At 39.1% G+C, this 26,810-nt stretch overlaps 1 protein-coding gene across 1 annotated transcript in view; it reads left to right on the top strand.

Annotated features, from left to right (window-relative positions):
* Nucleotides 1–3,184: 3,184 nt before the first annotated feature.
* The window catches only part of LOC104603989 (uncharacterized), a 45,231-nt gene continuing 21,605 nt past the window's right edge, over nt 3,185–26,810 (top strand). Inside the window, exons 1-4 of the mRNA XM_010268186.3 lie at nt 3,185–3,444; nt 3,557–3,621; nt 3,732–3,849; nt 3,948–4,416. Coding sequence (XP_010266488.1) covers nt 3,772–3,849; nt 3,948–4,416 — 547 coding nt within the window. The 5' untranslated portion in view covers nt 3,185–3,444; nt 3,557–3,621; nt 3,732–3,771. The remainder of the gene's footprint in view (nt 3,445–3,556; nt 3,622–3,731; nt 3,850–3,947; nt 4,417–26,810) is intronic.

Below are 26,810 nucleotides of genomic sequence, written 5' to 3'. Positions count from 1 at the left end.
AACTCAATAAATATGTTATAGTTCAGTTCACCTTGGACGAAACTAAAACTCTGATGGATTTAATGTCATGCTTAATGACACTACTGAATTTGCCTATAAACATCAAAATGTAGGTGTTACTTTATGTATAAAAAATTGATGCATAATCAATAGTCAAGCATCCATTGACAATCATATAATAATACTATATATAATGAATTATTACAAAATTCAATTAGACCAAGAATAGTATCTTGCCATAATAAAAATTTCCTGTCTAAAGCAATGTAATCATAGTTCAAATGCTTGATTAAATGCACAAGTTATATAAACTTTATAATAAGGTATTGAATGGTCAAGCCATGGTGGTATCATGGGCATCTAGATATGCTACCCACAACTACCTACAACCACAAGACACTACAAGCCACACATCGGGAACATCTCTCCATGAATCACAATATAGAAATATGGAAAATGTCCCTAATGTATAGTTGTAATGTCTTTCAAGTAGCTATTGGTAGTATATTCGAGCATAGCAATGCATATAAATTAGATAAATAAAAAAAAGAAGAATTATGTGTGGTATAACTTATGATATCAACAACGTTTCAAATCATGAATATTAAGGTTTATCTTGAATGGGTTGGACTAGGTTTAGGGCCACCCCTGACTTTACCCTAAGACATAAACATTGAGGCCAAGCATGGTCCAACCTAATGTCAAAATTTGAGTTTGCCACCCAATCCAACTCAGGTGCACAATTTGGGTTAGTTAAAGGCTTGTTTACTATTAAACTGTAGGCCTTGTTAATATTGAAAGTGGTATTAGTTATATCTTGCACCATTGCCTTTCACTTGGAATTTAAATAATTTATAGTCTAACTTAGGTAGTATTGTGTACTGTGGATGAGAAATTGGTGGGTATTGACTGGACCACACCACACATTGTGGTAGGGACCAAACACACCATGCAGACTCTACGCAGTTGTTCTAAATCATGGACAAAATTGCATGGATAGAAACTATCTACATTTGCATTGGCGTTCTACAGGTGTGGTGTGGACCACCTGTTGGTTCCATACATCTAATGTACAATTTGCGAGATATACGTTGGTCATGACTAAAAAAAACATAATTTAAGCAATAAATAATTTGAAATAATAATATAAAACAATAATGGATAAAATAAAACATCAACATATAATTACTAATAAACATATTTACCATTTGTGTCAATTATTAGAAGATAAAATGCATATAATATGAATTTATGTAATAGTACAAAACCATTTTGATGAACAATATAAAAATGAAATTAATTATATATAAAGATATGTTGGAAATTAATAAAAATGATGGTGGTTGGGCCAGTGTAATGCAAGTACATTACACCGAATCCTTCCCACTAATTGTCCACACCATTCAATTGTGGACGATACCAAAGCAGTCTTGTCTAATATATATTCATGGTATCGAACACCCCCTTAGAAACAACATAATAAAAAACACATACGCATATTAAGGGGTGGAGCTATGGCCCCCACAATCCCCATTTATATTCAATTATGGTGCTCCCATCCATGTTAGTTACTCCAAGAAAAAAATCATAGAATTATCCATGAAAATATCATTATAACTCAAATACATATAGTTAGAAAAAAAGGGATGTGTATATGTATGCAATATATTATATGCATCATCGTTATCTAAGCCTTATCCCAACTATATCGAGTGTTCTATAGTTCTTAGAACTACGCCCATTGTCATTCTTACTATTTCAATCTATGATTATATATATATATATATATATATAAAAGAAACAACAAAATAAAATGTATTTAAAGTGAATGGGGTTAGATCAAACTTAAATTGTTCTTTCATGATTAATTTGTTAAAGCTTGGGCTACCTTTGAAATCGTAGCTTAAAGTCAACATCTTTGGTTGTGCTTGTTTTGAAGTCAAAAGTACCTTCCCCACCTCTTCCTTCAAACCAAAATAGCCTAAAAGTAAAACCATTTATTGGCTTAAAGCCTAAAAATATAAACCTTGCTTTTGGTAAGCAAAGCCAAGATCTCGACCCATACACAACCTCAAGTTGAGGGATATAAATAAACAAAATTTACTCTTGCTGGAATGAAGAACACACACAAAGCATATACTCATTAAAAAACATAAACAAACAAATAATTAATGAAAATGCTGTTATGATGATCAGGGGTGTTCATTATATAGTCCAAACTGTTAGACTAAATTAAACCAAACTGTAATTTGCAGTTTGCTTTGGTCTAGACTTACCTGAATTTTAGAAACCAAACCAAATCATAAACCAAAATAAATAAATAAATATTATAATATATAATAAGATATATATTAACCAAATAACATATATAATATATATTATATTAATATTATAACATATAATAAGAAAAACTCTCAAAACACTATTTCCTTCTAATTAAATTGATGATTGTATAGCACATCAATTATAATTAAATTGATAATTGTATAGCACATCAATTAAAATGATTTTCAATGATTTCATGGTGACTAAAAGACTATTTATTATTTATGCCAACCAACTGATTGGTAAGGTCTCTTGTTGGTTATTGCAGAGACTTGGGATTGAATCCCACCCCACCTATACCTGAGTTGGGGGATGGGCTACCCTGATTGTGTAGCTATTCAAAAGAAATATTAAAAAAAATATATATATTGTTTGGGCTTTCTAATTAGGTCAATGCTAATAGAATGGCCCAACTTTAATTAAAAAATGTACCAAATCATAATAAAATGATTTAATTTGGTCTAAAAAATTTCCTATACTGAATTTTATTAATTTGATGTGAGATATACCATAAACCACACTAAATCAAACCACAAACCAGTTGGTTGGTCTCGTGTTGATTGTAGAAGAGACTTTACTTGGGTTTGGGGGGTTATGGGTTGGGCCATTGGGGGATGGGCTATCCTAATCGTGTAGCCTATTCATAATATATTGATATTAGTGAAATTTTCTTTCTTATCAACTCTGAATGCGAGAATGTTCTAAATTTTAAAAATGATCTATTTTAATCCTAATAATTTTTTATTTTATAGGATATGATCGAGAAACAAAAAGTTGTAACTTGTAAGCTTTAAATCACAAAACGACAATAAGCAACACCCTATCTGGCAAACCGCACTTAGATAAATCATCCATGCCACCTCCTCCTCGTATTTCGTGTCTGCCAAACTAAAAAGTATCTATGTTTTGATATTGTGCAATTTAGGGTTATTGTCGAACAAAATCCCGTGATGCTAGAATGCTCAGCCACAATAGATTAATAGTTAACAATAATAAATCCAAACCTCACTTTGACGTTAGTTGGTCGGCTTCTCTGTCTCTGCTCGAGCTGGACAGAGTATGGAGATGCGGCTCGGATCCATTTGAAGCCTCTCGTGCTTTGGAACAGGATATTATCAGGTTGGTTATTTATCTGGTTTAAGGCTCCAAGTTCGTTTTGTGCTAACGCTCTAACCGTGAATCTGTGATATGCGAAACCCTGCACCATGCTTATATCAATATTTGGTTTCAGTCCAACCTTATACAGTGGAGGTAAGCTTATCTAGAAGAATGAAGAAAAATGCCATAGGCTCTGAGGTTAGCAATCTGGTCTAGTTTACTTAGTGCTTGAATCACAGTTTGATCCACACACACTGATTATTGGTTTTGAATCTCTGGTTCCGGTTCAACCGAACGAACTGAAATAGGGTCCCAATGTAGTGAAAGTAATAAGTTAAGCTGAAGGAAATGGAGCCTTACAGAATCATTATGTGGTTTTCTCTACTGCTGTTCCTTGTTGTAAATTGCGCTGTTTCTGAATTAGAGGTAAAAGAGCCATTTTCTTTTTTCCTTTCTTGTGCTGTAAGGGGCATATGATACAGAAAATCAGAGTTAATCTCATTAATCTTATATTCTGAATTTAGGTCAACACAACGAATTCAAATAACGGATCTGATCAGAAAACTTTCCTGCTCTCGAGTGATAAAAATGGTTCTGTTGTGAATGGAGTACATCCACTTCTGAATTCTTCCAAAATTGACCATGAAAAGAAGGGCGAAAGTCAGATTGGAGGTGGAACACAAGAGGAATTGGAAAAGAATACAAGGCAGAGCAATTCAAGTAACCAATTGGGTTTGAAAGAAGGTCCTAAAATAGCATCGCATAAAAATGATTCGGCTATTCAGTCACAGGTGAAGGAGGGGCACACAAAAGAGAAGCCAACTGAAGGATCTGATTCTAAATTGGTGCATGAAGAGGGAAACAAGAATGGGGTTACAGTCCCCTTGGAACCTTCGAGAAGGGAGAGTTCTTGGGGGGAAGAATGCGATTCATCCAACAGGTGCATGGATGAGAAAAGCAAATTGGTTGCTTGTTTAAGAGTTCCTGGGAATGGTAGGCAGTCCCATCCGTTCTGTTCAGTGCCATATCCATCGATAATATTTTATCATGTCCTTGATATTTTTTTGGTAGGCTTTTTTTTTTTTTTTTTTCTTTGGGTTTGGCATGCTCTTGATAATTTGATTTGTCAATTCTATATGCTATTGCGAATTCCTCTTCAGACATACTTCAGTTTATGTGTTTGATCAAGGGAACCACTTCACTGAAGTTCCCATTACTCTAGTCACTTCCCTTTTCTAATATAACATTATGATTTTGAAAGTTCTGCTTATTGTTTTTTTTTGGTATAAAAAGCAGTGTGTCAATAAAATTGAACCAGAAAAATTACAACACTGCTTCCCAAATGCTTGTAGGAAAGAACATGCACCAACACAGTCAAAGACTGTCTCTATTACACCAACACAAGTTTGCATTTTATTGACTAGCATTATTGCATACTTGGCATGTTATTGCCTATTGGATCAGTTTTCTAGTGATCAATAAGTAGAGAAGTTGTTTGATTCTTGTACAGTACACATTTAATGAAATTCTTACTTGAAGAAAAGGAATGAATCAGAATATATTTATGTTAGCTACATAACCTACAGAAAAATCATTCTTGTTGCCAGTGATAGTGCATATTGGGTAAAGTGGATAGTTAACAAAGAAATGTGTGTAGTGAATACAAAATCCTACTTGGGATTTTGGGTTTCGTAGAGGACTTAGGGATGCTGAAATTGAGTCTCTTTCTATTTTGCTTGGTTGTCTTAATCAGGTTTGTTTGAATCCCTCAAAGCCAGATAAGAGAGTTTGGATTCCTAGACCCATTGGAACCTTCTCTTGTGCTTCTTTCTTCAAGTCCATCTCTCAACTTTCTTCTCACCAACCCTTTCCGTCTAAAGAAATTTGGTGCAGGCCAGTCCCCCCAAAATTATGGCTTTTTGTTGGGAAGTATTCCATGGGAAAGTAAACACTTTAGACAACCTACAAAAGAGAAGACCTTTTCTCTGTATTTCTCCTAATTGGTGTATCCTCTATAGAGCTCACGGTGAGGATTGTTACCATCTACTAGTATCTTGTCCCTTTTCTGCAGACCTTTGGGCTTGGCTACTTTCGTTGTTTGGGGGTAGTTGGAGTCTACCAACAGAAGTTCACATGCTCTTCAACCATTCTACCTTTTATTGGCCTACAAAAATAGGGAGAATTATGTGGAGATGTGCTCGTGCTGCTTTGACTTGGACTCTTTGGGAAGAAAGGAATCTCAGAATTTTTCAAGACAAGGAAAGGAACAACCAAGATTTGAAAGACTGTGTGTTAAACAGGGCAATACATTGGCTGAAGACCTTGGAAATCTTCCATCAATTCTCCTTTAATGACCTTTGGAGAAATTGGTCAGCAGTAGCAAGGTGCTCATCTTTAAAGGACAAATCAATTACAACCTGGTCTCCTCCACCCGAAGGCTCAATAAAGTTGAACTTTGATGGAAGCAGCATGGGTAATCCAGGATTATTCGGAGTGGGGGGTGCTTTGAGAAATGAGAAGGGAGATATTTTGTTGCTCTACTCAGGTCCCTTGGGAATTGGGAACTCCATCAGGGCAGAACTCTTAGCTGCTGTACAAGGGGTGCAATTTGCAAACCAACTGGGGGTACAACACCTAATAATCGAGGGGGATTCCAAAGTGGTGGTGGGTTGGTTAAAAAATTCTGAAGAGGCTATGTGGCGATACAAGAATGAAATGAAGAAATTTAGTTGGTTGACAAGGAATATGGTGGTCACTGTACAGTGGGTGGGGAGATCAGCAAATACTTTGTCAGATGTGTTAGCTAAGCAAGGGGTAAATAGGGAAGAATTATTTTGGGCTCAGTTGTGATTATTGTTTTTCTTTCCTACTTTACTTGTAAGACTCAAGGAGGGGTTGCAGCTCGTGCCTCTCGTTGGGATGATGTATGAACTCACTCTAAAGTTGCTTCTGAATCAATAAACTTATTATTATTCATCAAAAAAAAAATACATATATGTTCAAGGAACAGAAGAGTAGAAATTGTTTGCAGAGAGTCAATTGAAGGCTGTACTCTTCTAATTCTATTATTTAGGAGATCTGCTAGATCAAAAGTATATTAGCCTAACCCTTTATCTGCTTGACCTATTTTGGCCCATTTCCATACTTTTTTCTGGTCATCCACTAGAAGTATTACAATTTGTCTTGATGTGTTAAGGACATTCTACATTTTGGATTTATAATTTGTAATATAATTTGAATCATGAACCTATTAGTTTATATTGAAAGTGATTGATTGACTGCAGATGTAGAAAATTGGGTAGAAGTGGAAGACATGCTGAAGAGCACTCACATATAATGGGATGATCATGGAGTGGTTGATAACTAAGATTTGTTGAAGAGCACTCACATGAAACAGAGATGGAAGGTAACATATGTTCGAATAAGGAAGACGTACAAAAGGGGGATAAGGAGTCATTGGGGAAGCAAGATATTGATGCCTCATTGGTAGACAGACATGAAGCATTTGGACTGGAAGATTTAAGTGCTGACAGTGTGATTGCAGAGATAGGTTAAAAGCTGGACATCACATAGATAGCTACTGAATTGGTGTCAGGCATGTCAAATCTCCAAGATGTGGGAGCACATAGAGCAGATGCTATAGTGGAACTGTCAATGATAGTCAAGTGAAAAGGGTTCACACTTATCCAAAAAAATGAAAATGGTTTCTTGCTTTGAGGTTGTTATAAGATATTTGGGGTTGACTTGGGTAGGAGAAGGAGCTTTTCCTAGAGAGTTGTCTTAGAGCCTGAATGAAGTGATGAACTAATAATTCTGCTGGAGGGGATATTCATGTTTACATGGGGAAAAGAAAGAGACAGGATCAACAGAACCTAATTCATATTACAAAAATTACTCCAGGCTAAAGGTGGTTTGGCTTATCCACTTATGTGGTGTTGGGCCATACAAGAAGGTTATAAGAAGAAGAGGGTTAAGAATAATTGTCACTGGAATGAAGTTGCTAAGATCGTTTGGTTGAGCTTGAGTGTAGCCAATGACACTTCTCTGCAAAACAAAGGTGGCAGTTTTAATCGAACTATAGATGAATTTTAAAAGCATGAATCACATCAAGGGGAAACACTTAGATATTATCAAGACACAACTATATGTTTATATGGCCATTTAACAGAAGCCTCAACAGATAAGTTACAGGATCTGCATAATTTATCAATGATAAATGATTTGAAGAAAAATTATAGAATACTGTTAGTCAATGAAAAGGTGGATGTAGGGCTCAACATGAATGAACATGAGCTAGAAGGTGTCAAAATTTAGAGGAAAATGAAAAGGAAGAAAATGTAATATAAATTGATGAAGTATATAAAGTAGATAAGAAGGTAGATTTAAATAGAGTGGTGGAAAAGGAGGTGAAGGTTAGCATGAAGCTGAGATTGTTGTTTTAAGGAGGAGAAGACTTTGTTAGAAAAAGCTTTTCTGGAGTTAGAGGAGAAAGGAAGAAGTAAAAGTGTTTAGGAGAAAGGAAGGGGTAAATGGGATTTGGCTGTTCAAAAAAGAATGAAGAACCTTGTAATCAGAGTGGTTGTAAAATAAGAGCACAAGATTGAAAGTCCTCTCACTAAACCTTGGTGACTAGTATGTATAAAATCCTAGCTAAAGTCCTCTCACTAAGATTAAAAGTAGCCCTCCCAAATATGATCTCTCAATCTCAAGGAGCTTTCATTCAAGGGAGACAAATTACAAACTAAATACTGATAGCAAATGAATGTGTGGAGGATTTTAAGAGAAGGGGGAAAGGAGGCTCTGTGTGTAAGTTAGATCTGGAGAAGGCTTATGATACGGTGGATTGGGTATTCCTTTTGGGAGTCTTGAAGTGTTATGGTTTTGGGGAAAGATGGTGCAGCTGGATTGTAGGGTGCCTGAAAACTTGTCATTATTCAGTGCTAGTGAATGGTGTGGTAAGGGAGTTTTTCCCAGCTACAAGGTGACTAAGACAAGGGGACCCCCTCTCCCCCTTTCTTTTTACTCTCATAGCGGATGTCTTTAGAAGAATTCTCCAAAGGGCGGACAAGTTGGGCTTTTTTAGAGGTTGGAGAGTGGGTAGGAGTGATACAGTAGTGACTCACTTACAATTTGCGGATGATACAATCATTTTCTGTGAGGGTGGAGATCCAAGGAATGCAAGGCACTTGAAGGAGGTGATCAAGTTGTTTGAACATATCTCCAAGATAAATATCAATTTTGAGAAGAGCTGTGTGGTAGGGGTAAATTTGAGGCAGGAAGAAGTGATTGCATTTATTGAGTCCCTAGGTTGTGCTATTGAAACCTGGCCTTTGAAGTATCTTGGCTTGCCTTTAGGGGATAATCCAAGAGAATCTAGGTTTTGGAACCCAGTTGTGGAGAGGTGTACCAAGAGACTGGCAGCTTGCAAGAGAAATTATATCTCGTTGGGATACAAAATTACTTTGATAAAGTCCACTCTAGCGAATTTGCCAGTCTACTACTTGTTGGTTTTTAGGATGCCTAGAAGGGAAGTGCAAAAATCAGAAAAGCTGATGAGGGATTTCCTTTGGGAGCCTAGGGAAGGTAGAAAGGGTCACTTGGTCAGGTGGGAGGTAGTGTGTCAGAGTAAAGAACGAGGAGGTTTAGGGTTAGGAAATCTAGGTAAGAAAAATACTTCCCTGCTAGGTAAGTGGTTGTGGAGATGGCCGTTGGAGAGGGCACAATTGTGGCAAGAAGTGATAGGCAGTATTCACGGTGGTGCAGGCAATGGTTGGGATGCTAGGGTTTCTTCGAGGGCTACTTTGGATTCTCCATGGAGATCCATTTACGGAGTGCTCCCTCAGTTTCTTAGCCTTATCGGGTATGATGTTTGCTTTGGAGACAAGGTTTTATTTTGGGAGGATCTTTGGATTGGTGACTCAACCCTTAAAGACCTCTATCCTTCTCTTTATTCCCTTTCGTTGCTTAAAAAAGAACCTGTACATCGGTTTGTGTCCTATTCTCAGTTGTCTGGGGTAAGTTGGGACCTGGGACTAAGAAGAAACTTGAGAGGCAGTGAGCTTGAACTGGCAACTTCACTCTTGCAAGTCCTTGATTCTGCTGTTTTGGATCTTTCTAAACCTGATGGTCGTATTTGGACTCCACACCCTAGGGGTTTGTTTTCCTGTGCTTCTTTCTTCTCTTGCTTGTGTTCAGCCCTGACTCACTCCCCTTGTCCGTTTAAAGAATTCTGGTCCAAATCTCTCCCTCCCAAGGTTGGGGCTTTCTGTTGGGAAGTCTTTCTTGGAAAAATAAACACGTTAGACACCTTGCAAAAAAGAGGACCTACCTTGTGCCTTTCCCCAAACTGGTGTATCCTTTGCAAAGCTTGTGGTGAAAGCTGTTACCACCTCCTAATTTCTTGCCCTTTTGTTGTAGGCTTCTGGGAAAAGGTTTTTGATCTTTTTGGTTATAGGTGGATTGTGCCTCTGCAGATTGGAAATCTCTTTGACTCCACGACCTTCAGTTGGCCAAAGAAGAGAGGTAAAGTCATGTGGAGATGCATTAGGGCTGCTGTGATATGGACGGTGTGGGAGGAGAGAAATGGTGGTCTCTTCAGTGACAGAGGAAGGAGTATGGAGGCAGTTTGGGAGTGTATTTTTAATAGAGCTATACATTGGATTAAAGCCTCAAACTTGTTCTCAGACTTCTCTGTTCATGACTTGTGGAGAAACTGGGGAGCTGTAGCTAGAAGTTCTACTGCAAGGAACAAACCAGTGGTAGCTTGGGAACCTCCTAATGAAGGTTTTATTAAGTTGAACTTTGATGGCAGCAGCCTAGGGAACCCAGGTCTAGCTGGTGTAGGAGGGGTCTTTAGGAATAATGAAGGACTCATTGTTGCTGTATTCTCAGGCCCGGTTGGAATAGGGGACTCAGTTTTTGCAGAGTTCCAAGCAGTCTTGCAAGGAGTACAGATTGTGAGACAGCTAAATTTTGATAGACTACTCATTGAAGGTGACTCTAAATTGATAATTGGGTGGCTGAAGGAACCAGAAACAGTGAGTTGGAAGTACAACGAATCTATGAAAAAGTTCAAATGGCTAGTTAGAGACATGACAGTTCTTGTGAAATGGGAAAGGCGGTCTGCAAATGGAATGGCTGATTATTTTGCGAAGATGGGGGTGTTTAAGTCTGAACTGTTCTTGTCTCAGTTGTAATTTGGGTCATTGTAGAATGGGGTCGCACCTCACGTCCCTATTGGGATAGTTTGTCTTCTAAATCTTGATGTATTCCCTCTTTTTTAATAAAATGCTATCATTTATCAAAAAAAAAAAAAAAGAGCACAAGATGTTTGAATCTGAGTGGGTTGTTTATTATTGAACAGGAAAGACAGGATATGAAGACAAGGGACTAGTGGGGGGGGGGGTAGCATTTTTTGGGCTGCTTTGTAATTTGTTTTTCAGCAATTGTAATATTTTTAATTTCAATTAAAATTTACCATTTCCAATAAAAAAAGATAGGATATGTGGAAAAGAGCTGGCTAATCTCTGAGAACGTTTGAAACTTCATGGTCTGGATGTTGATTACTGGTTAGAACAGGTGTGCTTTATTCATGGTCTGTTTGTTCCAGGAGATTTTGTTTATGTTTTGGCTGGTGATTTCTTATCACCTCTTCTTCTACTTCCTCTAATTGCATTACAATAACCAGTAGGACTAGAATATAAATCAAGGATGCTTCCATCAACATTTCTAAATACTCCCTCTATACCAGAAAATCAGCATTGCCTCTACTGCAGCCATCAACTTGAGCTTTAAAAAAGCATGCGTGGAGGGGCCCAAATAGGTTGGACAGATACTCTAGCAATGAAAGAAGTTGCTACCTTGCTATCAGCCTCCAATTTCTAATAATATTATTGGTAGAGAAGGGTTTAAGAAGGCTTAAATTTTTTATTAACAGCAGAACAGAGGAGAAGAGAAGTGAGTGTTTTGGAGTCAACTACTATGGCTGGCGGTGCCAACTTATATTAATATATATAGGGCGACCATAGTTAAAAGGGAAAGGACCCTTATGCCCCTACTTAAGTTACAATACATAAAACAAAGAAAAAAACACTTTAACTAGTCCAAATGGACCCTAACTCAGCAGAATACAAACATAAGAAATAAATTTAACATTCCAACACTCCCCCTCAAGTTGGGACATGGATGTCAATCATGCCCAACTTGTTACACAAATTATTATGCCGCACATGATGAAGGCTCTTGGTGAAGATGTCTGCAAGTTGTTCCTCTGAACTGACATATGGAGTGCACACTTCTCTGCTCACAAGTTTTTCTCTAATAAAATGCTTGCCCACTTCAATATGTTTTGTTCTATCATGGAGGACTGGGTTAGCAACAATATTGATGGCAGCTTTGTTGTCACAGTAGAGTGACATAGGTCTGTTAATTGCAAAACCCAAGTCTCCTAACAAGTTTTTTATCCACATGATTTCAACAACTCCATGAGACATAGCCCTGTATTCTGCTTCAGCACTGGATCTAGCCACCATACTTTGCTTCTTACTTCTCCAGGTGACTAGGTTTCCCCCACAAAGGTACAATATCCACTGGTACATTTTTTGTCATCGATTGCCCCTACCCAATCAACATCTGTATACACCTCCACTTTCAAATGCCCATGTTTTTGGAATAGCAAACCAGCTGTTGGGAACTTCTTGAGGTATCTAAGGATTCTTTCTACAGCTTCAAAGTGAGTTGTCTTAGGGTTATGCATGAATTGACTAAGGACACCCACTGCATAGGCAATATCTGGTCTGGTCATAGACAAATATAAGAGCCTCCCTACAAGTCCTTGGAACTTCTTCATATCTTTTTTTTTGATGAGTAAAAAAAAAATGCCCTTTTTATGGTTGGGTTCAATGGGTGAATCAATTGGTTTCACTCCTAACTTGCCTGTATCCTCTAATAGATCTAGTACATATTTCCTTTGGGAAATAAAGATGCCCTTTTTAGAGCGGGCAACTTCAATTCCAAGGAAATAATGTAAGGGGCCTAGATCTTTCACCTAAAATTGAGTGGCTAGGAATTTCTTTAGCTTCTGTATTTTAGTCTTCCAATCTTCGGTGACTACTATGTCATCAACATACACAATTAAAGTTGCAATTTTCCCTTCACCTTTCTTCACAAACAGAGTATGATCTGACTGACATTGTTTGAATCCCATTTATTGTACAACTAAATGAAACCTTCTAATCCAGGCCCGAGGTGATTGTTTTAACCCATATAATGATTTTTTTAACCTACACACCTTCTGCTCACTACCTTTGGCACAGAAACCTGGAGGTTAAGTCATGTAAACCTCCTCCTCTAGGTCACTATTCAAGAATGCATTTTTGATATCCAATTGGTGAAGTTCCCAGTCAAGATTAGCTGCTAGTGAAAGGAGGATTCTGATCGAATTCATCTTGGCTACTGGACCAAAGGTCTCTGCATAGTCTACTGCATACACTTGTGTAAACCCTTTGGCCACCAATCTAGCTTTGTACCTTTTTACCGAACCATCAGCCCTATGCTTTACCGTGAATACCCACTTGCAACCCACTGGTTCCTTCCCTTCACGTAGATCCACCAACTCCCAGGTGCCATTTTTGTGTAAGGCATTAATTTCTTCCTTCATTGCATTTGTCTATTCAGGTTTGGATAAAGCTTCTGTCACATTCTTAGGAACAGAGACACTGTTAATAGAGGAAAGGAATACATGATATGAAGATGAAATATGATCATAGGACACAAAGTGAGAGATGGGATGATTAGAAGTACAAGATCTAACACCCTTTCTCTGAGCAATAGGAACATCAAGATCATTAATAACAGGGGGATCAATATTAAGAGGTTTAGGCATATCAATGGGAACAAGTGTACCTGGCTGATGAGGAGGATCTACCTCTGGAGAGTTCGATGATATTGGTTGTATAGTTTCAGGTTCCACGACTCTTGAACTCTGTTGGTTCTTATGGCGGCGAAGAAAGACACGAAATGGATAAGGATCAAGAAGAAGAGGTAGTTGAACCTGGATGTGTTTCTCCCCAACCCTACTCTCCCCCCCCGAGGAGAAACCGAGAAAAAAGGTTGATTCTCAAAGAAGGATACATCCCTGGAGACATAGTACTTGCGTGAAGCAGGGTCATAGCAACAGTAACCCTTTTGAGATAATGGATAACCAAGAAAAATACAATGAGTGGCACGGGGATTGAATTTATCGTGAGTAGGAGACAAGTCATGAATGAAACGACACCCAAAGACATGCATTGGGATGGGGGACAGCGGTGCTGTAGGAAACAAAAGTTGATGTGGGGCCTTGTACTCTAGTAACCGAGATGGCATATGGTTGATGATATATGCAACACACATAACAACATCCATCCAAAAGCATTTCGGAACATTCATATGAAGTAATAAACCACGGGCTACTTCAAGAAGATGACGATTTTTTCTTTCAGCAACACCGTTTTGTTGAGGTGTCCTGGCACAAGAGCTTTGATGAAGGGATCCACACGAAGCAAAGAACTTCGTGAGATCACTATGGTAGTACTCTTGCATTGTTCGACTGGAAAATGTGAATTTCAATTTGGAATTGAGTGAAAACCATTTGTTGAAAGTCTTTCACAATCTTTGGCACTTCATCTCTAGATCGCATAGGATAAGCCCAAGTATATCTAGAGTAGTCATCAATCAAAGTAATGAAATATTTATATCCAGTCTCAGTAGGTAGAGAAATAGGGCCCCAAACATCATAATAGACAATATGAAAAGAAAATTCAGATCTTTTATTTCTTAAAGGAAAATCATTTCTACAATGTTTGCTCAATTGACGCGTTTGACACTGCAGTTTACTAACTGGCAAAGACTTAAATAACTCAGGAAACATAAGTTTTAAAGACTCAAATGAAAGGTGACCAAGACGGTTATGCCACAAATAGGCATGACTGTCACTAGATGAACTCAAGGACTCTATAGCCACAAGACCGGCTTTATTCTCTAACACGTAGAGGCCATCCACCATGCTTCTTCTACCAATCGTCTCCTCCGAGGTCAAAAATCCTGAAACACACACAAAGAAGGAAAGAAGGTCATTGAACAATTCAAGGAATGGGTAATATTGCTAATGGAAAGTAAATTGATAGGTAATTTAGGAACATGCAACACATTAGAGAGGGTAAGACCAAGAGGAAGGGAGATGGTTCCTTGACCGGCTATGGTGGAAACAGACCCATAAGCTAGTCTCACCTTAACTCTCCCAGAGAGGAGGTTATATGCCTGAAATAAATTTGACTTACCAGTCATGTGGTTTGAGGCTCCATAGCCAATTATCCAAGGGGAATCAAATGTATGAGATGACACATGGAAAGCAGTGGCAGTGTTACCTGATGTAGACACAAAGGAGGTAGAAGGAGTAGGTCAGAATCCATCTGGCGAAGTGTCCTACCATATAATTCCAAGTGGTCACGAAAGGATTTGATGATCTCTTCCTTGGGGTCAGAACCAGAGTGTCGCTTCTGGGGTACCATGGGACTAGTCTCTCGAGATGCCACATTTGCTGAGTTATATCTCTTCTGGCTCTGCTGGGTTGGCTTCTTACTCGGGTCAGGCTTCTTACTCAATTCTTGAGCCCATTTAGGCTTGCCATGAAGATCCCAACATGTGTCTCTAGTGTGCCTAAACTTTTGACAGTGAGTGCACCAAAGTTTGTCTTTTTCATCCACTCTCTTTCGTGAATCGCCCTTTTTAAAAGAACCTCTGACATTTGAACTTGTACCCCCTCGGACAGCTAGTGCAACTAGTTCCCTTTCTGTACAATTCATCACACTTCTTCTACTCTCTTCAGACTGAACTAAGGCATAAACTTCTTGAACTGAAGGTACATTCTTACTTCCTAAGATTTGTACCCTCATGGATTCATATGTAGGATTCAGCCCCAAAAGAAAAGCAAATACTCGTTGTTGGGAAACAAGTGATTTGTAGGCCTTTGCATCCTCATCACACTTCAATTCACATTTTGATAATGATCTAATTCCTTCCAAATTGATGTTAGATCTGAGTAGTACACCGAGAGACTCCTCTACCCCTGCTTGCAAGTGGAGGATTCAGCTTGTAATTGATATATCTTTGCATAGTGTCTCTATTCTTAATAAGTAGATTTTGTTTGTTCCCATATTTTACAAGCTGTTTCAGCCCACATAAAAGTCTTCCTTACTTGTGGCAGCATGGAAACCAAGAGCCATGACATCACCATACTATTTTCTTGGTCCCATCTGTCATGTTCAGCACTACCATTCTTTGGTTCCTTTACCATTAATATGCCCAATTTTTCCTCTAGCAGTAATATAAAGTTTAATTCCCCTAGACCATTCAAGATAGTTCAGTCCATCAAAGGGGATTACAGCCATGGGGAAACTCATATCCATCCCCCACTCATTCCATTTTGACCTCCTGAAATTCCAGAAGTTGCAGAATTCTCAGAGGACATGATTCAAACACTTTTCTGATCTTACACACACCTTATGATCCCTCCTATCACCAAAAAAACATGAAGCCCACATGCACACACTGCAATCTGGACACAAACCAGCTTGGATTGTCCAAAAAAGGCAAGATTTTAGGTTGATCTCAGTGCTGAACTGTCCTAACAGTCACACTCCACCCAACTTCCAGACCATTCAAACACATCGGCTGCTAGGAGGGGTCATAAACCAGTATGGTCACACCACAAGGGTTAAAAAAAAATCAGGTCATCCACGACCTACAGATCTGTATTTCCAGATATGGGATCACACGATCCATAAAAAAAAGAGGTTCGAACCTCACAACTTCTCAAAAGGCATTCAACAGTCTGGATTCATTTGGTTTTTCTTGGTACATAACCAAGATAAAAGAAAAGAAATATTAAAAAAGGATCTGTACCAGTCGTAGATCTGCCCTTTTGGTCACAGTTGAAGAAGACAACAAGTTGAGGAAGAGGAGACTTGTTCGATCTGCTCACAGGCCTAGTAGAACCGCTCTGATACCATATTAACAGCAGAACAGAGGAGAAGAGAGGAAGAAGAAGAGAAGAGAAAGGGAGGAGAGAAGGGAGAAGAGAAGAGTGTTTTGGAGTCAACTACTATGGCTGGCAGCGCCAGCTTATATTAATATATATAGGGCGACCATAATTAAAAGGGAAAGGACCCTTGTGCCCCTACTTAAGTTACAATACATAAAACAAAGAAAAAAACACTTTAACTAGTCCAAACGGACCCTAACTCAGAAGAATACAAACATAAGAAATAAATTTAACATTCCAACAGTTTTCACCCAATGTGCCACTCTCACTATCATGAGGTCAAATAAGTACTCTATTTTGTATTGTTTCTTTGTGAGAATTGTTGTATTAGTGGATCAGATTCTACTATTGTTTGGATTCCTTTCGCTATAGGTTCTTTTTGCTTGCATTTTGTTCCATTTTGTTGAGATAAATTGAATAAACATATTTCGCATTTATGTTTTTATGTTCTGAAATGAGAAAAAGTGGTTCTTTTTTTAGAAAAATGCTTATCTATTTCATATACCCTTTTAGACAATTTTTGTGGATTATTATTATTATTATTATTATTTTTTTTGTGAGACTTAGGCCTCAAAATGCCTCGAGGCTTATGCCTTGCCTCTATGATACTCAACCACCTTGCCTCCACCTTTAGCCTTCTAAAACCTTGGTAGGGACTGCTCACTCAACCAAGGCTAAAGTGCTGCCCATGCTTGCGGGAATTCAAATTGCCAAAGACTTGGGGTTTGTAGCCATAGCCATTGAAGGTGATTCTGCAAACAGCCGGACGGTTAGTAGAGGAGGATGGGGGCCCTTGGAGGCTGGCTCATTACTTGGCACTTGGTAGAGGCTAGAGACTCTTTGAGAAATATGAATGCAGATCTTGTTTGGATTCCTACATGGTTGAATAAAATAGCAGATGATCTATCTAAATTTGGGGTTCACAGGGATTCATTGTGTAATGAGAGAACTCTGCCTAGTAATTCAAGTGTATCTCTTTTGTTTTCTATGTGGTACATCTCGTTTACCTACTTTATCGTTCTTAGAGTGTGCTTGCCTGTGAGCAAGCATGCCTTTTCCCAGATAACCTTCCACATCTCTTTAAGCTATGGAGTTCAAGCCGGCTGCAACATGGTGAAGAGAGCTGGAGTTCAAAGCCAAAAAGTATGTGTTTGAAGCTTGTAGAAACAAGGGACAGGTGTGCCTTTAGATCAGGGAAGAGAAAAAAACAACTATTTTTCTTTGCAGAGACGCCGTGATTTGGGTGAAGGGTTTTGTGGATGGAGTTATTTGCAGCAAGAAGTTGGATGGAAAGGTCATCTGAATATGGAAAGGAAGAACTTTATAGCTGAACTAAGAAACAACAGAAAGGGGTGGTTTACAGTGATAACAGAATGTTTTGGAGAAGGCAATAGGAAGTTTGTGTGTATCCTGGTAGGAAATAGGAAGACAGGTTGGAAGTGTTTTGCAGAAAAGCTACAGGAATACCTGGTATTGAAAGAGATAATTGAAAAGGTTCAGCAAAAGACTTTAATGGAGAAAGCAGAGTTGGGGGAGAGTGAGAGTGATATGGTAGGCAAGGGAGAGCAAATAACTCAGAAGGCAGTGGAGGAACAGAGACTAAATATGTCAGTTGTCTGCTCTGTTAAATTAAGTAAGTTGGAGTTGGAAGTAGATAAACAGAAATGGAAGAACAGATTTGTATTGATAGCTGGAAAAAAGATTAATGACTGGCAGCTCGTTGCAAAGGAAATAGTGAAGATTTTTAGCATTTAAAAACCTGTTCTTGTGGTGCCGTTTAGTGAAAACAGAGCCATTCTCAACACAGGGAAGGCGAAGATAGAACTTTCTATCGAAACCCAGGAAGGGTTGATCGTCATCGAAGAATGGTGTATGTCTTGTAATGAGCGAGATATTACAGTAGGATGTTTCAACATTAAGCTTGTTGGGGTGCCGTTCAACTTCTGGAATAAGTTGACAGTAGAGAAAATAGTCCACACATTGGGTGGCTTGATGGAGGACTGCAACTTCAGTGACATGACGGCGATCAAAGTAAGAATCCATGGGATCAAGCCGGAGGAGGTGCCCCGCTTGGTGACTATCTTCTCGGAGGAACTATGGAGGAAGATTTGGGTACACTGATGGAAGTGGAAGCGTCTTTGTGGAGGAGTTGTTTGAAGGTGACGTGGAGGAAAGAAGCACACATGGCAGAAATATAGTGGGAGGAGAAAGGAAAAGGGAGAACTTTTCTAGGAAGAGGAAGAGTCGGGTCCCAAGGAAGTATTGGGCGACCACCTTGAAAGAGAAAATAATTCAAAAAATATTAAGTTTAAAACTCAGGTGGTCAGACCATCATACGCTGATGTGGGTCAGCAATAAAAACATTATGAGTTTAAACTGGGCCCAGGATATTCGAGCCTCTGGGTCGAACCGGGGGGAGGGTGCATGTGACTCAATTAATCATGTGAGGGGTAATTTAGGGGTGAAGATTTCAGATGGTTTTTGGGGTCTACCATCGTCCCCAAAGAGAATTGGTTCTGCTCAAGAATCGAAGAACTCCAAAAAAGAAAACAGGCAATGGATGCCTCGACCCCCGTACAATTAACAGGTATTGGGGAAGAAGATTACGGATCGCCCCAATCCGAGATACTCTAGGGAACGGCTGGAAGACATGGATGTGGAAGATGATGGGTGGATTGACAGAAAATCTTCTGATGAGGAGGAAGGAGACTCGACAAATAATTCTGTTGCGAGCAGCTTGGACGATAAAATTGTAGTGGTAGCCAGCGAGGAAGACTTGCTTGACACTACTCTCCTTTTTGACGTTGAGCAAATCAAGGGAAGAGTAACCCCTTGTATGCATCCATCTGAGGAGGTGAATGTAGTAAATAATGTGGAGTATGTTTTGGTCCACAGGGGGGGATAAGCTGGAGTTGAGTAAAGATAAACCCGACCATGTAATGAACAATGGGCAGATTTTTGGTGAGCAGGTAGGAGGCGCTTTTCGTGAACCAAGCAGAGACAACCAAAACAGGGATGAATTACAAGCCTAAGGAGTTTATCGAAAGATAAAGCCTCTGACAGGAAATGTATCCCAACAGTTAGCTTCAACTAAGGAGATTTGCAATCCTCAGTTTCCAAGTGTAGTAACTGCGATAGGTTCCCCCTGCTCCTCTGCGGATCCCGTATCGGAGTCAAACCAGGGTATGGCAGTGAATATTAAGTCTAGTACTAATCATATTCTTCTGTCTGCTGCCTGTGTTCCAGATTCCCTGCTAGCCGTATTGCCACAAGCTCAAGAAAACCCTAGGGTGCAGAGTTTGGAGAAAAGAAAATGTGTAGAGGGAGAGGAGGAAGTGGGGGAAAGGATTTGGAAGTTAATAGAAAGATTCTTGGAGGAACTGAAAAGAGAAGAAGCTGAGAAAAATTACAGAGGTAGGAGTTTAGGGGGTGGAAGTTCACAAAGAAGTAAGAGTGGGGATAACACATGAGAATAGAAATCTGAGAATTTAATAGAGAAGATGGGTGCCAATGGAAGTGAACAGAAAGTGTCGGATGCGGACTTGGCTGAGCAATTAGGCTGTAAAGTAAAGAAGCCAGATGATTTGAAGGTCTTTTTTAGGAAAGGAAAGGAGGATGGCAAGATTAAAAAGAGAAAATTGAGTGAGGCTGAGAGGCTAAGAAGAGATGTTGAGGAAGATAAGGAATTTAGTGAGAGAAAGGGGAGAAGGAGGGGAGTGACTAAAAGGGTAGAAGAAAGGGATAAAAAAAAAGTAGAAATGAAGATTTTAAGCTGGAATATTAGGGGGTAGAAGGAAAAGGCCATTGATAAAGGAAGTGATAAGCAGAGAGGACCCAGATATAGTGCTGATTCAGGAGTCGAAATTAATGGAATTAGATGGAAGATGGGCAAGATCTATATGGAAGGCAAGGGGAATAAATTGGGCAATGAGCCTTGCTTGGGGTAATTCAAGGGGAATAGTGACAATGTGGAAAGAAGAAAGTTTAGAAGGGATGGAAGAGTTGATTGGGAGGTTTACTGTGTCCCTCAAGTTTAGACAAAGGGCAGATGGGTTTGAGTGGGTGTTGATCAATACATAAGGCCCACCTAGATATAGAGAAAGAAAGGAGCTGTGGGAGGAATTGGAAGACATCAGAGGACTATGGGAAGGACCATGGTTCTTAGGTGGGGACTTCAATGTCATAAGATTTGTAGAGGAGACAAATAATGGTAGGGGTGAGGGAAACACAAGTATGAGGAGGTTTAATAGTTTTATTAACTGCTTTGAACTAAAGGAGGTTCCACTGATGCATGGCACATTCACTTGGTCCAACTTACAGGCAAATCCTATTTGTTTGAAGTTGGATAGATTCTTATTCACAACAGATTGGGAGGAGCACTAGGGGGTGGTTACTTCTAGAACCCTGCCTAGGGTAACCTTAAATCATTGGCTCATTGTTTTAATGAGGGAGAATATTGGCAATAGAAGGCCGCCATCTTTCAGATTTGAGAATATGTGGTCGTCCCACCCGGGTTTTGAGGAGCTAGTTAAGGATTGGTGGAATGGGAGTGCCCCAAGGGCCAATTAGGAGGGTATGAAATTTCATTGGAAATTGAAGTAGTTGAAAGCAAAAATTAAGGAATGGAATACCCTTCACTTTGGTAGGATTGAGGAAAGGAAACAGGTTTTGATGAATCAAATTGAGGAGTTAGATGCAAAGGAAAATGAAGGCACGCTTGGTGTTAGGGATAAAGAAGAGAGATGGGGACTGAGGAAGCAATTAGAGGACATTCTATTTAAATAAGAAGTTAGTTGGAGACAAAAATCAAGGCATAAGTGGGTGAAGGAAGGAGATAGAAATACCAAATTCTTTCATGTAATGGCCAATGGGAGAAAAAGGAAAAATTTGATCTCAAAATTGGAGTTTGATGGGGTGACCCTTACTCAGCAGGGTGAGATTGCCAGGGTTTTTGTGGAGCATTTTAAGTCTATATATAGAAGGCCCCTGAATTAGAGGATCTGGTTGGAAGGTCTAGATTGGCCAAAACTTTTTGAGGAGGCAAAGGAGTGGCTTGAAAGAAAATTTGAGGTGGAGGAAATAAGGGAGGCAATATTCTCAATGGATAGATCTAAGGCACCAGGTCCGGATGGTTTCACTATGGCCTTTTACCAGGATTGTTGGGAGATATTGAAGCAGGACATCCTTAAAGTTTTCAATGAATTTCATCAAAGGGGGGTGATAAATCCGAGAGTAAATTCAACTTTTATTGCATTGGTTCCAAAGAAAATTGGAGCAAGTCACCCTAGAGAATATAGACCTATCAGTTTGGTTAACAGTTTGTACAAAATCATTGCTAAGGTATTGTCTAGAAGAATCAAAGAAGTACTTCTAGATCTAATATCACAGAATCAAGGGGCATTTGTAGGCCAAATTTTAGTTGCTAATGAGTGTGTGGAGGATCTAAGGAGAAGCAAGAAGAAGGGGATTGTGTTTAAGTTGGATCTAGAGAAAGCTTATGACATGGTTGATTGGTCGTTCTTAATGCAAGTGATGGACTGCTTTGGCTTTGGAGTAAAATGGTGCAAATGGATCTTGGGATGTATTGAGACTTGTCATTACTCAATCTTGGTGAATGGGTCTGTAGTGGTGGATCATTTCCCAGCCACTAGGGGAATTAGACAAGGGGACCCCCCTTCCCCATTTCTCTTTACTTTGATAGCAGAAGTGTTGGTGAAATTAATTGAGAGGGAAAATTCGAGGAACCTACTTAGGGGGTGGAGGGTCGGAAGAGACAGATTACCTATCACACATCTATAGTTTGCTGATGGCACAATCCTGTTCTGTGAAGGGGAGGATGTGAGATGGGTCAGAAATATGAAGATGATAGTGCAATTATTTGAAAAAATGTCGAATTTGAAGGTTAACTTTGATAAGAGCTGTGTGGTAAGGGTGAACATGGAAGAAGGAGAGATGAGGGAAAGGGTTGAGATTTTGGGTTGTGAGGTGTCACAGTGGCCTATGATATACTTGGGAATGCCTTTAGGGGATAACCCAAAGAATAACAGTTTTTGGAGCCCAATAATTGATAGGTTTACGAAAAGGCTAGCCCCTTGGAAGAAGAATTATTTATCTCTGGGTGGCAGAATCACTTTGATTAAGTCTACATTGGCTAGATTGCCGGTGTATTACTTATATGTGTTTAGAATCCCAGAAAAAATAAGTAGAGTGCTGGAAAAGTTGATGAGAGATTTCTTATGGGAGCCAGGGGAGGAAAGGAAAGATCATAGAGTGAGTTGGGAGATAGTCTCCAAGTGTAGAGAGGAGGGTGGCTTGGGATTGGGTAATATTCGGAAGAAAAATGAAGCCTTGTTGGGTAAATGGTTGTGGAGGTTTGGAGGGGATAGGGATAAGCTGTGGACCAAGGTAATATTGAGTATTCATGGAGATGCAGTTGATGGCTGGGACTTTGGACTTGTGGCAAGGACTAACATGGCCTCTCCTTGGAAATCCATACATGCCATTCTTCCCTCGTTTTTGCAATACATCAGGTATGCTTTGCTCTGGGAATTAGGTTAAATTTTGGGAACATTTGTGGGTGGGGGATGTACCCCTGAAAGACCAAATTCCCTCTTTATTCTCCATCTCCCGTTTCAAAGGCAAGTGTGTGTCTGATTTTTTGGTCCTTTTTGAGTCATATTTTGGGTATGATTGGGATTTGGGTCTTAGGAGTGACCTTAGGGAGTTAGAATTGGGAAATGTTATGGATTTAATTCAGGTTTTGAATGGGGTGGTTTTGGACCCTTCAAAAAGGGATAGAATTTGGACTTTGTCCCCCTCAGGGGCCTTTTCTTATGCTTCTTTCTTTAAGTCCTTGGCACAATAGACCAACAATTCTATCCAGTCTTTCCCAGTTAAGGAAATATCGGGTAAGCTGATCCCTCCAAGGATTGGAGCTTTTTGTTGGGAGGCATTCCTGGAAAGATGTAACGCATGTGATTTGCTCCAGAAGAAAAGGACAAATTGGTGCTTGTCCCCAAATCGGTGCACCCTCTGCAAGGCTAATGGTGAAATCTCCTATCACTTAATTTCCTGTCCTTTTGTTTCTGATATATGGCAATGGTTTATTTCTTTATTTGGTTGTAGGTGGGCCCCTCCACTAGATATACGAAGCTTGTTTACCACCTCTTTCCTTAGTTGGCCTAAGAAAAGGGGTAGGGTTATGTGGTGGTGTGTGAGGGCTGTTATTTGCTGGACTATATGGGAAGAGAGGAACTCTAGGACCTTTTCTGATAAGGAAAGGAACAAAGAAGGTATCATTGAGGTAATATTGGTTAAGGTGGTGCAATGGCTGAATTCTTTGGATATGTTTGTTGATGTCTCTACAGTTATGCTACTGAATGGCTGGTTGGAAGTGGCAAATTCTGCTCCTCTCTCATCAGGTGCCTCTCCCTTATGGTCTCCACTAGGCCCAGGGTTTGTAAAATTAAATTTCGATGGCAGTAGTGAAGGTAATCCTGGGCCCTCAGGTGTTGGTGGGGTGTTCAGAGATGATAATGGAAAGGTGATTGCTTTGTTTTCAGGTCCCAAGGTTTACGAAAAACAAAGGAGATGAGTATTAATAGGCTAATTGTTGAAGGAGACTCAAAGCTGGTTACAGAAGGACAGTGGATTGTGGAAATATGCAAATGAAAGAAGGGAAGCTAAATGGTTAACTAGGGGGATGGAGGTTCAATTTCAATGGGTGAAGAGGACAGCAAATGCTTTTGCAGATACATTGGCAAAACAAGGGGTGGGAAGGGAACAGATGTTTTGGGCTGTATTGTAATCCTCTTTTCTTTTTTCTTTTTCAGGAGAGTTAAGCATCTTTACCTCTACCCGGATTATTGTAACTTTATTATCTATTAATAAATTGATTTCTGTTATTGATAAAAAAAAAGAAATTTCAGTTACCCTTTCTTAAAAAAGAGGTTATATGGGCTCAAAGGTCTGCTAATAGTTTGGGTGATTGGCTTGCAAGACAAGTAGTGAATTGAAGTCAAGTTTTTTTTTTTTGCTCAGTTGTAATTTGATACAAATGGGAAGAGATAGCAAGGCTATGCTCTCATGGCTTCTTTTATATATAAAAATGTAACCACACTTGTATGCTTCTGTTTTTAAGTTTCTAATATTTTTGTCTGTTACTTATCAAGAAAAAAAAATCACAATCAACACATGCATTGTTGAACTATCTGGTGGGGATTCAAGACACTTTCATCCGTGTAGTGGTGAGGAAGACAGTTCATATTGGAAGTGAAAATCTTAGGGTTTATTGCAAACAGATGGGGATGGAGGAAGCAGCAACTGCTGATCACCATTGCTAATGACAAGCAACAACAAAAGGCTACTTAAAAGTTAACAGGTCCACTAGGTGCACTCCTTTTGAAAGTGGTGATGCCTGAGTTCAAGCAAGGTGTATGCCTTAAGTGCCTTGCCTGTGTGCCTGCGTGCACCTGAGGTATGCCTTTTAAAACACTGGTTCAGCCATCACTGCAAGAAATGGGATTATATATTAAAAATGTAGACATGCAATATTGGAAATTAAAAGCTTGGGGAGGTGATAAATCTGATCCAGTATCTTTCTATGTATGGTACAGATGTTAATTGCGTATTCAATTAACATGTAGAGATACACAGATGCAGAGATATGCTAGCACACATGCAGCATGTATACCAACACAGAAGATTCATATATTAGACAATGTAATGCTGAAAGTACTGCAGTCTAGTTACTAATACCAATAAAAACCTAGAACATTTTCATTTTGTAGGCCACTGGATCAACTTATCTTAATGCAAACTAATCACAGATTTTTTTGGTAGTAAATAAAAAAAGAAAATTTATTAATAGAAAAAAGTACATCTAATAGTGACAGGATATCACTAGAGAGCAAAGTTACAAAGGGGAGCAAAACAAGAGAAAGATACACCGAGAAGAAAAACAAGTCCACATGAACGAAAAGAAAACAATTAGGCCAGCTGCAAAGAGTTCCAAAATCCAGAGCCAAGATCTTCCTTTGTGATTCCTTCAAACTTTGGGAGAATGAGGTTCTAGTCCATAATTAGTTTGCTGCATAAAGTGTTATATGTTTCCTTGACCGAGCTTTCTCATCAATATTCTTCTATTTCTTTCTTTCTAGAGTTCCCAACAAACTGGGAAAGGAATATAGCTCCAAACGATCTTTACCTTGACATTTCCATATATCTTAGGCCATTTGGAGAAGATTTCCTCCACAGAATTGGGAGACCACCCGCCAGCCTTGAAGAACTTGAAGAAAAAGCCCTAAATGAACTTGGAGAAGAGACACTCAACAAGCAAATGAAAAGACATTCTCCTCAACATTCTCACAAAGATAACATTTGCTAGCCAAGTGAAAGCCTCTATCTTGAAGATGATTTAATGTTAATATACTATCCAATGCCACTAGCCAAGCAAAAGCTTCCACCCTTGGGGGAACAGAGTTTCCCCAAATGCCTTTTGAACCAGAATTTTCTCCACTTGACCTTGACAAGGACTTGTAGAAGGATTTGAGTGAGAATAGACCATTTTTAGATTCTTTCCACCATCTTGAATATCTCCTTTCCATCTGAGGCTCAATTGGCTGTAACTTTGCTAGAAGATCTCCTAATCAAAGATAGGCCTCCTAAATTTTGGACACCAAATTGCTCTACCATGATTAATCTCAAAATTCTCTTCAATAGAGATATTCTTCATGCCCAACCTATACAGGTGAGGGCAAAGATCTCACAACTTTCCGATACCCAGCTAATTAATTATCTTCCCAAAATATAATTTTTGAGCCATCACCAACTTTGAAGAAAACAAGACTAAGAAAAGTTGATTGGAAACACATAATTTCTTTCCACACACTTACCCCATAAGATGTCTTCACTTCTCTAGGGTCCCACCCGAATCCAATAACCCCATATTGCAATTGCAAGCCACCACCCTTCTCCAACCCAAATCTCCATAACCATTTCCCTAAAAGGGCTTTATTGAATATCTTCAACTTTCTTATCCCCAAGTCCCCATCTTTTTTTTTTTTCCTTGCAAACTTTATCCCACTTAAGTGGAATTTCTTCTCAAACCCTTTAACTCCCCATAAAAAAACTCCTTTTGCAATTTTTCAATTGAGCTTATCACATAAAGAGAGCCTTTAAGAGTGAAAGGTAATAAACCATGAGATTGGACATCAAATTCTTAATAAGAGTAAGCCTTCCACCAAACTCATAAAAAAAAAGAGTAATCCTTTTAGAGGCCCAATTAGAGGAGACCAAAGCTTTTGCC

The sequence above is a fragment of the Nelumbo nucifera genome, chromosome 3 (assembly GCF_055504915.1).
Source record: "Nelumbo nucifera cultivar China Antique chromosome 3, China Antique-T2T, whole genome shotgun sequence".
NCBI lineage: Eukaryota > Viridiplantae > Streptophyta > Magnoliopsida > Proteales > Nelumbonaceae > Nelumbo > Nelumbo nucifera.
Note: the sequence above shows the minus strand (reverse complement) of the source record. Positions and strands in the feature narration are given on the sequence as shown.